This window comes from Sorex araneus, chromosome 5 (genome assembly GCF_027595985.1).
Source record: "Sorex araneus isolate mSorAra2 chromosome 5, mSorAra2.pri, whole genome shotgun sequence".
Lineage (NCBI taxonomy): Eukaryota > Metazoa > Chordata > Mammalia > Eulipotyphla > Soricidae > Sorex > Sorex araneus.
The window spans coordinates 137973084-137988678 of record NC_073306.1 but is presented as its reverse complement, the minus strand read 5'-3'; the positions used below and the strand labels follow the sequence as shown (position 1 = coordinate 137988678).

The 15595-nt window shown below is 64.2% G+C and overlaps 1 protein-coding gene across 1 annotated transcript; it reads left to right on the top strand.

Annotated features, from left to right (window-relative positions):
- Positions 1 to 7509: 7509 nt before the first annotated feature.
- ZBP1 (Z-DNA binding protein 1) lies at positions 7510 to 14371 on the top strand. Its single transcript, XM_004620202.2, has 7 exons — positions 7510 to 7546; positions 8810 to 9028; positions 9176 to 9334; positions 9498 to 9668; positions 10185 to 10352; positions 13328 to 13567; positions 14034 to 14371. The coding sequence occupies exons 1-7, from the start codon at positions 7510 to 7512 to the stop codon at positions 14369 to 14371; spliced, it is 1332 nt and encodes a 443-aa protein (XP_004620259.2).
- Positions 14372 to 15595: the final 1224 nt, after the last annotated feature.

Here is a 15595-nt window from a genome sequence, read left to right as displayed (position 1 = left end):
CTTTTTACTTCGTGGCTGCTTGTCTCCCCCCACCCCTCCCGCCCCCCGCCACAACCCTCGGAGGCCCCTGGGGGCTGGAGAGGGGAGCCCTGCGGCTGCGTGGCTTTGGGCCACCCCCATCTGTGTAGGCCCAGGGGGACATTAGGCAGCATTAAGGGTGCGAAATATCCCTTCCCCACTGGAAGCCGAGAGCCAAGTTCCCAGCCTCTGTCTGACAGGGCCCTTCTGTGTCTTTCCGCGTCCACGTTGGGCCGCTTGGTGCCCTGCACTCGTGCAGTGGCCGCCCCCGGCTATGCGGTTTCCACCGTGCCCCCCCGGCATGCCCACGGGGCAGCAGTGCCCAGAGGCTCACAGCTGAGGTGCACGGTGCTGGGGAGGCCCTGCAGGAAATGGGGGGGCAGGAGGCCAAGGCCAGTGCCGGGCCGGGGGAGGGGTGCGTGGCCAGCCAAGGCCAGAGGGCCAGGAGGTGCTGGCCTTGCCTGTGGCCAACTCCAATGGATCCCGGCACTGAACAGTTCCTGGCCCCGGGCAAGCTGGACCTGTTCTGGGGTGCAGCGTTGGTGCCTCTGGGAGAGGATCTACGTGCTGGGGGGAACCCGCTCAGAACTGGGGGCCTCCGACTGGGCCAGGGGTGGCCCTGAGAGACCGTCTGGCGGGGGAGTGTGTCTGAGGTTCTGGGTTTGGTCCCAGAGCACTGCCAGTGAGTCCCCGTAAGCGAGATGGTCGCTCCCCCTCCGCCCAGTGCCCTGCGAGGGGGGCCGCCCGGTTTCCTGGATGGCAGGAGATAGGAAGCGCGGAGGGCGGCTCAGCACAGCTTGGGAGACGTGCTGAGCTCAGGCCCACAGGTCGGCAGGCTCCTGGGCCGGGGTGGGGGGTCAGCACCGTGGGCACAGGTGTTGGGGCGCTGAAATGACCACAGGGGCACCAGCACATCGGCCAGTGCTTGGGACCCTGGAGGTCACTTCTGGCTGGACTCTGGCTCACGGGGTCACCGGGACTATACCCCGTGGTGGCTAGGGAAACAAATTCGGGGCCTCGCAGGACACGAGCATGCCCAAGCCACGTTCAAGGAGCCCGAGCCTGCCACTTCCAGCCGCTTCTGCACTGCGGCGTGTGCCCAGGATGAACCCGCCTCTCCCCAGTACAGCGGAGGCCGTGGCCGACACCAGCTTCCGCTCCCCTTGTCCCCGACACGGTCCCTCACCTTGTTGCTATTGTTCCAGACTCCTCTGCCGCAGCAGGAGGAAGAAGAGAAACGAAGCTCAGAAAGGGGCCCCCTAAAACTGCAGCTCGCCCTGCCCAGAATTTGCCTCCACACGGGGCCACACTCACCCCCGCTGACCAGAGTGACCGTGTCCGTGTCTGTGCCCATTTCATTCCAGCGGCGTTCGCTGTAGGTTAGGGGCGCAGCGGGGACTGATTTCAGCGCCGCTTTTTATGTTGTTCTTTTTGTTTCATTTTGTTTGGGGCCACACCAGCCAAGCTCGGGGCTCGCTCCTGGCTCTGCACTCGAGAATCACTCCTGGCGGTGCCCAGGGCGGGGACAGGCGCGCTCCCTGCTGTCCCCCTCCCCGGCCCCTCACTGTGCTTTGTGAGCTTGGTTCTCTGTGCACACGTGGAAAAATGTGGGTCGGCTGAATTTGGGTCATTTGCCTTTTTTTCCCCCTGAGGATAAGAGGGATTACATTATGTCCAGACTGGTCACCTGCCAGAGCTGAAAACAGAAATTCTTTTGCATTCTTTTATTTTTGCATTTAAAAAGCCTGGCCAGCCACTCACTGCCCCTCCGTCCACTCTCGGCCTCCCGCTCAGTTGTCCCTATTTTGGCTCCAGCCGCTCCAAGAAGGCCACCTGCACTCCCCGGCTCTCCCGCCCTGCCGGGCCTCCACATCACCATGCCTGTCTCACCCGTGCTACCATTTTGGGTGCGGCTTTCATTCCTGGGTGCTCTGGACGGTGCCCCCCAAGCCCCTAGGTTGAAGTCCCAGCCCGAGATGTGGTAGCCTTTGGAGGTGCCCATCGACTGACAGGACAGGACAGGCTGCCCGCGAATGGCGGAGGCCCGTCCCTTAGCTGCCCGCGCATGGCCAGCCCGTCCCTTAGCTGCTCCCAGATGGCCGAAGGTCCCCGCCCCTTAGCTGCCCCCGATGGCCGAGGCCCGTCCCTTAGCTGCCCCCGATGGCCGAGGCCCGTCCCTTAGCTGCCCCCGATGGCCGAGGCCCGTCCCTTAGCTGCCCCGGGTGGCCGGCCCGCCCCTTAGCTGCCCGCGCTCGGCCGAGGGCCCTCCTTTTAGTCGGGGCTCACCCAAAGCCCCCGTGGCCGCAGTGCCCGCTGTGGCATGGGCATCGCTAGTGGGGCTCCCCTCATCACACCCTTTTGGGGGCGCTCACACGCCTGTGGGAACCCTGGAGATTCGAACTCGTGACTGCGCACGTGGCCCGTGCTACCCCCAGCCCGGCCCCACAACCCCTCGTGAGTTTTTGTATTTTGGTTTGGGGTCGCGGGGGGGGCGCGCAGGGCCGAGGCTTGAGCCCCGCTGGCCGAGGCGCGACACGCACCTTCCCCCCTGCGCCCTCTCCCCGATTCGTATTTGTATCCATTCGCTTTGTGTGTGGGGGTCGCACCCGGCCATGCGCGGGGAACCACAACGGGGCGCCGGGGAGAAAACCCGGGTCTGCGCGCGCCGCCCAGAGAGCAGGACCCCCAGGCCGTTTCCTTCGAGACGCGAGCACTCTCCCCGCTGCAAACACAGACCGAGGCCCGCCGGTCCCCCGGGCGGGGTGGAGGTGCCTGTCGCCAGTCCTCTCACAGCCTGTCGCCCGAGTCCTCCCGCCATGTCCCAGCGTCCAGTCCCATCGGCCTGGCTTCAGTCACGTGCCCCCGCCCAAAATTCCAGCGTCAATCCCATTGGCCTGGCTTCAGTCACGTGCCCCCGCCCTAAGTTCCAGCGGCCAATCCCATTGGCTTGGCTTTAGTCATGTGCCCCCGCCCAAAGTCCCAGCACTCAATTCCATTGGCCTGGCTTCAGTCAAAGTCCCAGAATCCAGTCCCATTGGCCTGGCTTCGGTCACGTGCCCTCACAAAGTCCCAGAGTCCAGTCCCATTGGCTTGACTTTGGTCACGTGCCAGGTGGCGTGCGCCCATCCTTGCAGCCGTAGAGGAGGGCGCTCTCAAAGGCCAGGGTGAGGCCTGGAGTTGGGGTCCGCCTCCTCCCTCTGCGTGTGGGGAGATGGGGGTTGGTCAGCGGAGGGCGGGGCGATCCATCAGAGAAGGGCTGGGTGCTGGGCGCAGCCCCTCGGCGCGCGAATCCAGGTGGTTTGTGGAGCCGGTTTCAGCGCGCGTGTCTGGCTGCCGGTCTCGCCCCGGTTGTAGATGGAACGTTCAGAGTGAGGAGGGAAGTGCCAGCCAGGGGACAGAACACGGGGCGCTGCCAAAGCCGCGCGGCTTTCCCCCAGCACCCGGTACACTTGTCCCGAAGCTAGAGAACTGCGCCTAAAAATAAAGCAGAATATTATAAGCGCTTCGCAGCCAAGCAGTTCGAAACAAACAGTGGGTTTAAAAGTGAACGATGTGTTTAAGATAGATGTGTGCGTTTGTGCATGCATGTGTGCATGCAATTGTGCGTGCGTGAGGATGTGTGCATGTGTGTTCACTTGTGCATGTGTGTAGGTGTGCGCTTGTGGAACCCCCTCTGGCCTTCTCTCTCCTCCCTGGCGCCCCTCCTTGCTGTGACTGATAACCCCAAGGCAGAAGGCTGAAGTCATGATGTCCAGCTTATTAAAAGGCTTTTATTGAGCTCAGAATAATTGCATTTGTCTTTAAAAGCATCTAACTCGATTGAGCGAGTGAGTCTGAAGTGATGCTGCGTCCAGGGCATCAGACCCCGCCCGCGAGGTCAAGAGACTGAACCAGGGTCCTGGTCTGGGTTCACAGCCTCCTGCCTGTGTTTCCGGCGGTCACGGGCAGACAGCCGTGGGGACACCCACACCCAGGTTCCCAAGTCCAGCGGCCAGCCCGGAGCACCGTGTCCTGTGGTGGGAAGCATCTTTTGAGCCCGTGCAGCGAGAGAGGGGCAGCACCTGGCTCCCAGCAGTCTCTCCTTAGGCCCCACTTTGCTGGGACATCCCCTCCCACAGAAGCCGCCTGGACGTGGATCTCCGCCTCAGGTGTGCCTCCCGGCGAGACCTGAGCGACACAGCATAAATCAGGGGATCTGGCAAACGGGCAAGAGCGCCTCAGAGGCAGAGTTCTCATGCAGAAGGTCCTGTGTCTGTAGGAGTGCATGCACCCATGTCCACACAGGTGCATATGTGCACATGCATGCATACATGTATACAGGTATGCGTGTTTGAATGTGTGCATGTAAGTATATATAAATGGTCGTACACATGTGTACGTATACACTGTGTGCAGTGCACATGTATGTGCTTATGTGTTTATTTGAGTGTGTATATATGTTTGCATGTGTGACTGTACTTCTGGGCAAACACACTAAAGTAAAAAGCCAGCACTGGGGCCCTCACACCCCCAAGATGTTCCCAGTAGGTGTTGCTGGTGGTCCCGTCACTAGCGGTCCCACTGAGAAGGAAAGGAGTTACAGAAGCACAGGCACAGGTGTCCTGGACTCCTGGGCCCCATCCACAACGCGGGTCCCCTTTCCCTCTTCCGGGCACAGAAGTCAGACCCTTAGGTGTCCAGGTGCTACAAGAGCCTCTTTTTTTTCTCTTTTGATGAACAGTGATGAACGGTGATGCACAGGGGTTACTCCTTGTTCATGCACTCAAGGATTACTCCTGGAGGTGCTCAGGGGACCATATGAGATGCTTGGAATCGAACCCAGGTCGCGTGCAAGGCAAATGCCCTACCTGCTGTGCTATTGCTCCAGCCCAAGAGCCTATGAAAATATGTGAGTTCCCAAACGTGGCAGCTGGGGGTCAGTCAGTCGTGTTCAGCCAAACTCTGGGAAAACAGACATTATGTCAGGCTCATTCATTGTTTCATTTAGTCATATACAAATCTCACATTTGTAAAGAGAAGGTGGGTGACATCTTTCCATTCTGCACTGTCACTGTCATCCTGTTGCTCATCGATTTGCTCGAGCGGGCACCAGTAACGTCTCCATTGTGAGACTTGTTACTGTTTTTGGCACATCGAATATGCCACGGGGAGCTTGCCAGGCTCTGCCAAGCGGGCGGGATACTCTCGGTAGCTTGCCGGGCTCTCGGAGAGGGAGAGATTATGGGGAACTGAAATGAAACGACTTTCCTGTAGGCACATACTTTGGAAGTTAACGATCAGAAAAGTCTCCCAGTGATTAAAAATGACACTTAGATGTTAACTGGGATGGGGAGGGGCTGCCACTGCTGGCTCCACCCAGTCACAGGGTCCACCCCTTCGGCCGAGCTCTCTCCAGCCTCCGCAATGACGGTCCCCCACCCCAGGACACGAGGCTGCTCGCCCTCTGACACCCCTGCCTGCCCGTGAGCAGGAGTGTGGGGGGCTGGACTCCCCAGGTCGCCTGGGTATACCCCTCCACTGAGCACTGTGACCTCTTCTGCATCGGGTTACAAAGCGGAACCAGAAACAAGAGAGGGGGCTTCCTCTTGACCCACCCCGCCCCGGGGGATCATGGAGGTTCAAGGGATGATTTGAACACCCCTGAGCACCATGGGGGAGGGGCACAGGAAGGGGCGGGGCACCGCGAAAAGGGGCGGGGCATCGATGGAGGGGCGGGGCGTCCAGATGGGGCGGGGCCTCACGGAAGGGCGGGTCAGGGCAGCAGCATCCTTGTCCCTCAGGGTCTGAACTTGGCCTCCCTTCCTGGCCCTCCACCCTCAGTGCCTGCGCCCTCACCTTTGGACAAGCCTGCCGCTGGGTCTCTGACCTTTGCTCCGGCCCCCTCTGGTGGGCGCCCAGGGAGCCGCCCGCAGCGCACCGCCTGCCTTGTGCCCGGAGGTCGGGTTTTGCTAATCTATGTCCCATTGCAAGGAGAGACATGCTGAGACGGGCCACGCTGAGGTGGTCACCCTCTGGCCGGGCGGGGACTTCCAGTGGTTTCCAGAAAGTCTCCCAGGAGAAGGCGCTGGGCCGGGCTGCAGATGGCTCGTCATCATAGAAAGTCTCGTCGTCTCTGACCCGTGTCCGGAAGGAATATGGGGCCACGTTTCTTGTGAAGGAGTAGGGGCCCCTGCCCTCCTCCAGCAGGGACGGGGACTCAGCAGGTGTGGGGACCGCCTGAGAGCTCAGCTTTGATCAGGGACGGCTTGGGGCCCCTTGCACCTTCCTGGAGTCACAGGACAGACCCAGAGCAGCAGGACAGTACCTGTCCGCCCTCTTTGCTCTGCCTTACGGTGGGAGGGTCCGTCCATGAGACCGCAGGGGTGGGAAGGGTCCGTGCAGGTGTTCCTACAGGGAAGATTCCTCCTCCCCTTCCCCTTAGTCCTCCTTGCTGGGCGGGATGCAGATGTGATGGCCGGAGCTCGAGCAGCCATCATAACCTGCGAATGGGGCATGTGCTGCACAAACGGCTCGAGAGCAGGTTAGAAAGGGCCAGTGCCGGTACCCAGGTGTGCCATTCTGGGCCCCACCGGCTCAGCAAACGACAAAAAGAAGCATCTGTGACGTGCAAGTCACTGATCTGTGGGTTAAAGGCAACTTTATCGTCAAAGTGCCCGACTTTTGGAGAACCGCGAGACCGTGCGAGTGTTTCAGGCGAGACCACCCCCACCCTGAGATGAGAATCCGTCAGTTCCAGACCCCAGGACTCCGCACCAGCCGCCACAGGGGCGGCAGCCTCCCTCCCCCATCACCTTCTCCCCCGCCCGCGTGACGGCCGCTCTGTTGGAAGGGGCACTGCATCGTGCACTGCATCGTGCCTGCGCGGCCTCAGGCATCCCGGTGCAGGAGGGCAGGTGACGGGCACAGGAGCGGTCAGCCACACACTGCCCAGCCACGGGCACCAGCTCCCCTGCGAAGCACGGGTCCTTCTAGAAGCAACGCTGGGCACCTGCATCGAGAGAGCTGGCTCCAGGGAGCCAGAGGCAGTGGGGATCGGGCTGTCCTGAGGAGGGTGGGCGGCTGGCAGGTCCCCACCACCCCCGTGGGGAGCATCAGGGAGCGTTGGACCGAGCCCCGGTGAGAACGGGCGCCACCTGGTGGCCAGTGTCTGCACAGCGCCTCCCTGCGCTCTGGATGCCCAGGACAGGACCAGGAAACTGAGTCCCAAGGCTGCTGCTCTCGGAGCACGGCTGGGAGGAATCGCGCCCCGAGGGCCACCCATGGCTGGGGGTGTCCAGGCAGGGCCAGCCCTTGGTCAAGGTCCTCTGGCCCCACCCTCCCCCTACCTGCAAATCGGTTTTGCTTTCAATTTTGTTTCCTGGGGAGTTGGCACCCAGGTTTCGCTTTCCTTCCCCCGCCACTAGCTGGTGGACCCAGAGCAGGAGTGCCCCGTTTACACGACACCCTGCCCGGCGCGGCCTGGCCCACGGGCCGCAGGAAGCCGCTTCCAGCATGGCCCAAGCGCCCACAGACCCAGACTCGAACACAGGTACGGGACCCGCAGACAGCGGCGGGCTGGGGGTGGCAAGAGGCCGGGAGGGTCTCCCAGTGGAAGGGGCGTGGCCCCTGCTGCCCCGGGTCCCTGGTGTGTCGCAGGGCTGGTAACACCCACTGCTCACGCAGGGGCCCCTGGGGTGCGGTGACACGTGGGTCTGAACCCCCTGACCCTGACACATCACAGGGCCCCTGTTCCTGGAGCATGTGGGGCCCCAGGTCCAGGCTGGGCTGTTCTGTCCCCTCGGCGGGGGCTGCGGATGGACTCAGAGACGGGGTCACAGGGCGGCCGGGAGGTGTCAGGCTGGGGACAGACCTGGAGATGCGTACAGGATGGGGTGTGCGCCTGGGACCCAGCTCCAGGCCCTGCCACCGCCCCCCTCCCCGACTGCAGCTCAGCCTCGCCCTCCCGCTTAGCCTGGGCGCCCCCAGCCCCCACTTCTCTGCCCAGGGGTGCTGGGGGCGGAACTTCCCCCGGGACTAGGTCGAGGACTCCTCGGGTGGGGTGGGGTGTCCCCGAGGACCCCCATGTGCTCCAGCTCCCGTGTCCCCCCAGAGAGCACGTTCAGATGCCAGGGCTGGCTGTGCCCTGCTGAACCAGGGCGCGGCCGGCCAAAAGGCGGGTCTGGGCAGGGGGCGGGGCGGGGGACCCCGGGAGCAGGGGCAGACCCAGCAGAGTGGGGGGAACGGGCAGGGGGCCCTGGCAGAGAGACGCGGACGGTGCAGGGGGCAGGGAAGCCCAGCAACAGGGTCCGGCGGGGGGGGGGGGCGGTCACCACCTGCGCGTCTGTCCGGCCCCAGTGACCCAGTGCTGTCCCTCACCCCAGCAGAGCCCCGGACCTGGGATAGTGTGGAGGCCCCCCAGCCCCCGGGGACTTCTGCCAAGAATCATTCAGTGCCAGTGGGGAAACTGAGGCATGGATGCTGTATCTGAGCACTGCCGGGGTCATCTGGTTGCACCCCTGTTCTGGGGGTGAACAAGCTCACTCCCTCTGTGGATGGGCAACTCCTCAGGGCCCCGTCCAGCGACACCACACTGCCCAGTTGGGAGCCGGGGTGATCAGACACTGGAGGAGGGGTTCAGAGGGCACCATCCAGCTGCCCCCTCTCCCCCGAGGCTCCCCCCACCCTCAGCCCTGGGGGGTTCGTCCAGGCAGCGGACAGGAAGAAGGCCGTGCCCCGGGCCCGTAGCCGGAAGTTTCCATGGCCACCCCGAGGGCTGGCGTCAGACCCCGACGGTCTCTGCCCCTCTCTCCAGCGCTCGAGGGGAAGATCCTGCAGGCGCTGGGGGCGGCCGGGGGCCCCCTGAAGACGGTCCAGCTCTGCAGACTCTGCCGGGTGCCCAAGAAGACGCTGAACCAGGTCCTGTACCGGATGAAGGCGGAGTCCAGAGTCGTCCTGGCAGGCCCGGCCTTGTGGGGCTTAGCGGGGGTCTCGGGGCCCGGGGGTCCCACCGTGCAGGCCACATCCAGCCAGGGTAATGGGGACCCCCCGCCAGTCCCTCTCGCTGTGACCTGGGCAGCCGGGGGGGCAGGGAGGCTCGAGCCGCCAGTCATGGCACTGGCAGCCCCCACGGGGGTCACCACAGGGTGCTGACACACCCCCCCCCGTCCCCGTTTCCCAGGACAGGAAGCCGGGCCGCAGAGACCTTCGGACCCTCAGCCCCGGGGCTGCAGCGCCGGCACCCGCCTTGCGCTTCCCCCTCCCGCGTCCCCGCCAGGCCCCGCACTGGCCCTGCCCCCAGGCCCCGGACCCCAGCCACCCGGGGGCCTCTCGGACATAGGTACGTGGGTGCTCGCCTGGGCCCTGCGATGCCCCCGGGGTGGGGCCCCAACTGCCGGGGCACGAGACACCCCCGCGGCCCCCAGGACTGTGCAGGGCGGGACGCGGGTGGGCCTGGGGCTGGTTCAGGCCGACCGGGGTGACAGCTCTGTGCCCCCCCCCAGAGGGAAGCATCTGCAGGCTCCTGGCCGGGGGGCCCCGCAAGGCCCTGCTGATCGCCCAGGGCCTGGGCCGCGCCCGCGCGAAGGACGTGAACCCCGTGCTGCACCGCATGCAGGCCCAGCGCCTCCTGCACCAGGACCCGGGCTCCGGCACGTGGGCGCTGGCCCAGCCAGGTAGCCGCGCCCCTGCATGAGCCACGCGGCCCTTCCTCCTCTGGGGAGCAGGACTGCAGCGTGGCTTGGGGGCCCGCGGGCCCCTCACTTCCTCTAGAGTCAGGGAAATGACATCAGACGGGCCGGAAGTGCCAGCCCCCTTCGCTTGGCGGCCGCACCCCTGCGTGCATGGGGGGCCCCCGCAGAGTCACCCCGCAGGTGGGGAGTGACTACACGGGGCAGCTGACTCCTGGGCACCTGCAGGGGGACTCTGACTCACCCCTACAAACGGAGCACCAGGGGCCGCCACTCTCCTAACGGGGGCCCGGGGGGGTCAGGGCTGGGTGGGGGGCAGCGGGAGAGGGGAGCCGTGAGGCTCAGACCCCCAGATGGCCCAGCACGCGGTGGTGGGGTCTGTGGGCACTGCACAGTGCAGGAGCCCCGACCCCACGGGCAGCACCCCCCCACACACAGAGCCGGGAGGGTCCGGGCCAGCCCCCCGTGGCGCGGCCGTGTGAGAGGGGTGTTGTGTTGCAGACGACGCTGGAGGGAGAAGTCGGCCCCCCGTGGTCGTCATCCAGAAGCAAACGTTCAACACCATCAACCACTGGGGCCCCCACAGCCACATTGTGGTCCAGAACCCGAGAAACATCCAGATCGGGGACGGCACCGTCATGGTGAACGACTCGGCGGCCGTGCAGTACGGTGAGTCACGCGCCCTCGGGAGCACTGCTGGGCTGAGCCTGTGCTGAGTCCCTCGGCCCATCAGCCCAGACCTCCTTTCCAACGGCACCAAGTGGGGACCACTCAGTCCTGGCTCCCACAGGGCGTCACAGGTGTCACAGGGTGTCACAGGATGACACAGGGTGTCACAGGTGTCACAGGGTGTCACAGGGCGTCACAGGTGTCACAGTGTCACAGGTGTCACAGGACGACACAGGGTGTCACAGGGCGTCACACGTGTCACAGGGCGTCACAGGTGTCACAGGGTGTCACAGGGTGTCACAGGGCGACACAGGCGTCACAGTGTCACAGGTGTCACAGGACGACACAGGGTGTCATAGGGCGTCACACGTGTCACAGGGCGTCACAGGGTGTCACAGGGTGTCACAGGGCGTCACAGGTGTCACAGGGTGTCACAGGGTGTCACAGGGCGACACAGGCGTCACAGGCGTCACAGTGTCACAGGTGTCACAGGACGACACAGGGTGTCACAGGTGTCACAGGTGTCACAGGGTGTCACAGGGCGTCACAGGTGTCACAGGTGTCACAGGGCGACACAGGCGTCACAGTGTCACAGGTGTCACAGGACGACACAGGGTGTCACAGGGCGTCACACGTGTCACAGGGCGTCACAGGTGTCACAGGGTGTCACAGGTGTCACAGGGTGTCACAGGGTGTCACAGGGTGTCACAGGGCGACACAGGCGTCACAGTGTCACAGGTGTCACAGGACGACACACGGTGTCACAGGGCGTCACACGTGTCACAGGGCGTCACAGGTGTCACAGGGTGTCACAGGGTGTCACAGGCGTCACAGTGTCACAGGTGTCACAGGACGACACAGGGTGTCACAGGTGTCACAGGGTGTCACAGGGCGTCACAGGTGTCACAGGTGTCACAGGGTGTCACAGGGTGTCACAGGGCGACACAGGCATCACAGTGTCACAGGTGTCACAGGACGACACAGGGTGTCACAGGTGTCACAGGTGTCACAGGGTGTCACAGGTGTCACAGGTGTCACAGGGTGTCACAGGTGTCACAGGTGTCACAGGGCGTCACAGGGCATCACAGGGGTCACAGGCGTTACAGGTGTCACAGGGTGTCACAGGCGTCACAGGTATCACAGGCGTCACAGGGCGTCACAGGGTATCACAGGTGTCACAGGCGTCACGGGTGTCACAGGTGTCACACGTGTCACAGGGCGTCACAGGTGTCGCAGGTGTCACAGGAGTCACAGGGGTCACAGGTGTCACAGGTGTCACAGGGCGTCACAGGGCGTCACAGGTGTCACAGGGTGTCACAGGGTGTCACAGGGCGACACAGGCGTCACAGGCGTCACAGTGTCACAGGTGTCACAGGACGACACAGGGTGTCACAGGTGTCACAGGGTGTCACAGGGCGTCACAGGTGTCACAGGTGTCACAGGGTGTCACAGGGTGTCACAGGGCGACACAGGCATCACAGTGTCACAGGTGTCACAGGACGACACAGGGTGTCACAGGTGTCACAGGTGTCACAGGGTGTCACAGGTGTCACAGGTGTCACAGGGTGTCACAGGGCGTCACAGGTGTCACAGGTGTCACAGGTGTCACAGGGCGTCACAGGGCGTCACAGGGGTCACAGGCGTTACAGGTGTCACAGGGTGTCACAGGCGTCACAGGTATCACAGGCGTCACAGGGCGTCACAGGGTATCACAGGTGTCACAGGCGTCACGGGTGTCACAGGTGTCACACGTGTCACAGGGCGTCACAGGTGTCGCAGGTGTCACAGGTGTCACAGGGGTCACAGGTGTCACAGGTGTCATAGGGCGTCACAGGTGTCACAGGTGTCACAGGGTGTCACAGGTGTCACAGGGGCTTGTTGCAGAAGCTTGTTGGTGCTGACACACACTATTTGGGCCCACTTCCTTTTTTTTTCCTTTTTGGGTCACACCCGGCGATGCACAGGGGTCACTCCTGGCTCTGCACTCAGGGGTCACTCCTGGCGGTGCTCAGGGGACCCTGTGGGATGCTGGGAATCGAACCCGGGTCGGCCGTGTGCAAGGCAGACGCCCTCCCCGCTATGGCTCTGCCCTGGTCCTACTTCTTAGGCCTCAGGAACAGCTTTTTCCCAGGGCCCCCCCGGGGTCGGGGTCCCCCAGCAAGGCCAGCCCGCGCTGTGCTGACAGGGAAGGGGTTGCCGACTGTCCAGCCGGACGATCCCTGGGACCGTCAGAGAGCCTCAGTTTCCCCAACAGTGGAGCCAGGAACTTTGCCCAGCATGTTGGGCCTTTCGTCCTTCGGAGGGTCTGGCTGCCCGTCCACCCACACAGACCTGACTCCGCCCGGCCGCACCCTGGGAAGGCAGGGCAGGGGCACGGCTGGAGCTGGGGCGCCCCGAGTGCGGCAGTCCTGCGAGCTGACACACAGAGTCACATGCACACGCACGGGCACGCACACGAACACACAGTCACATAGACACAGACACACGGACACACAGAGTTACAGACACACACAGACACAAAGTTACACACACAGACACACAGTCACATACAGACACACAGACACAAAGTTACACACACAGACACACGGTCACATACAGACACACAGACACAGTCACACACACAGACACACAGTCACATACAGACACACAGACACACAGTCACATACAGACACACACAGACACACAGAGTTACACAGACACGTGAGACCCCAGGCTCAGCCCTGGCACTGTGTGGTCCCCGGGGACTCCAGCCCTGAGCACTGCTGGAGGAGTGGGGCAGCCTGCACGTACTTTGCTTGGGTGGGGGGAGACCCAGCTGCTGTGCCCCTCCCGCCCCGCCTCTGTTAGGAGCCCTCTGTGCCCGGGTGCGAGGGGCTGACCTGCCCAGCCCTGGAGCCTGTCCTTGTCCCACAAACTTGCTGGGGGTGTGGCCAGGCACCCCCCACCCTCCGCCTCTGCCTCCCCCCACCCCACAGTGTACAGCGACCCCCACGACCCCTGCGACCCCCACGACCCCAGGGATCCTCAGGATACTCCAACAGTGGAAAAACAAACCGAGGGCGATGCAGGCCGGACAGTCCCCAGCCCGGGCCCCCCCGAGGACACGTGCACGGGCCACGAGAGCAGGACGGTCTCCAGCCCGGGGCCGGCCGGGTGCAGGGCAGACGCAGGGACTGGGGACAGCAGGAGGGACCCCAGCGAGCTCAAGGGCGCAGGTGAGGCTGCAGCAGGGGGCCGGGACTGCCTCCCCTCCTCCCCCTCCCTCCCTCCCCTCCTCCCCCTCCCGCCCCTCCCTCCCTCCTGCCCTCCCCCTCCCGCCCCCTCCCTCCTTCCTTCCTGGGCTGGGGGCAGGCCAGTGTCACCCACTCCTCTCCCCTCCCCTCCCCTGCTTCAAGCCCATGTGCTGCGGCTCCTGTGTCTCTGGGGAGCCGAGAGCGGGCGGAGTGGCCCTGTGCGGGGGGGGGGGGGGGTGGCAGGCAGGCAGAGGCGGGGCAGGCGGGCAGAGGCGGGGCAGGCGGGAGGGCAGAGGCGGGCAGGGGCAACTGGACAGACCCAGCGTGCAGGCCGGGCACCGAGGCAGGGCCGGCCGCAGTCCCCTGCCCAGAGCCTGCCTGGAGCCCCCCAGGGAGCCGAGCCAGAGGGACACGGGGGCCGGGCAGCCCCTCAGAGGTCTCTCCCCAGGGCCCGAGCCCCCCGCCCCGCGGCCTGAGGACGAACCCCCGGGGGGCCAGGACCACCTTGAGCTCAGTGCCCGCCTGGAAGCTGTGATGCTGGGAAGCCCCCCGGCCTGGGGACCCAGAGTCAGGCAAGACACGAGCCCCCCAGCCACGAACGCCAACGGGAGCCCCAACATCATGGAGGACGGGAGCCCCCGGACCAGGGGCCCCGACGTCTTTCGGGACACAAGCCCCCGGGCTATGGACCCTGACGGGAGCCCCCAGGCCACAGGCCCCCACGTCATGTGGGCCACCAGCCTCCGGGCCACTGGCCCCGACGTCCCCGAGGACGGGGGCCTTTGAGCAATAGACACAGACTCGGGGCAGGGGCGGACGTCAGAGCAAACACCCCGCGGTGGGCTCTCCGTGCCCCACAGATGCCCGGGGGCAGAGGCAGGACGGGATGAGGCTCTGGCCTGGCACGCAACCAACCCTGGTTCAGTCTTGGCACCACCTAGAGTCCCCCGAGCACTGTCAGGGGAGCCCTGCTGAGCACTGTGCGACAAATAAAACAACAACCCCCCTGTACGCTCTGTGGACCTTCTGCCTCCAGCCGCCTGGTCAGTGGGAGCATCCGGGCCGGGCTGGTCAGGCCAGGTGAGCAGCCCTGGGACAGCCAGCCTGGGGGGGCTCCCCCACACCCCCACGCCCCCGGACGCCACCCGGGGCCTGAATTCCTCAAGGCCCATCCTGGCCACCAGAACCTTCTAGAACCTTCTTCCTTCATAGCCCGCCCTCAGGAATTCTTCACTGCACGGACCCTTCTTTGACCTGTGGCGGGCCAGTGGCCCTCAGGCTGATGAGCACTGTCCCGGCTGCAGGGGGGCGGCCATGGGAGCTCAGGGCCTGGGGAAGTGGGAGGGGGCGGGGAAGGAAGGGGGTCAGCCGGGCAGGCCGCCGAGGGACGACCTCGTGCGCGTGCACCTCCCCACACACACTCAGACTGCGTGTGAGTGTGTGTGTGTCTGTGAGTGTGTGAATGTGTGTGAGAGTAAATGTGAATGTATGTGGGCGTGAATGTGTGTGAGTGCAAATGTGTATGAGTGAGAATGTGTGAGTGTGCAAATGTACAAGTGTATGAGTGTGAATGTGAGTGTGTGCGAATGTGTGTGTGAGTGTGAATGTGTAAGTGAGAATGTGTGAGTGCGAATGTACAAGTGTGTGTGAATGTGTGAGTGTGTGAGAATGTGTGTGTGCAAATGTACGAGTGTGAATGTGTGAGTGTGTGAGGGTGAGTTGTGTGTGTGTGTGAGGGTGAGCGTGTGTGAGTGTGTGCATGGGTGGGCTGGGTCTGAGGTTGGGGCCCTTTGCTCTAGCGGGTGCAGACTGTCCCCGGAGCAGCAGGGGAGGTCGCGGACCCTGACCAGGCGCCCGCGTCCCCGAGACCCCGACCCCTCCAGCCTCCTCCTCCTAGAGGCCTCCCAGGACTGCTCAGACTCCCAGTTCTTGGCCGGGGCACCCGCTGGGAGTAGCGGGGGGGACATCCTGCAGCCCGCACAGGCCGGGGGTGGGGGCGCCTCCATGCGG

Excerpts from the sequence above, each read along its gene's own strand:
- ZBP1 (XM_004620202.2), top strand. The coding sequence starts at position 7,510 with ATGGCCCAAGCGCCCACAGACCCAGACTCGAACACAG. Across the intron at positions 7,547-8,809 it reads AGACCCAGACTCGAACACAG|CGCTCGAGGGGAAGATCCTG; the intron begins GTACGGGACCCG and ends CCCTCTCTCCAG. Across the intron at positions 10,353-13,327 it reads CTCGGCGGCCGTGCAGTACG|TGTACAGCGACCCCCACGAC; the intron begins GTGAGTCACGCG and ends CCCACCCCACAG.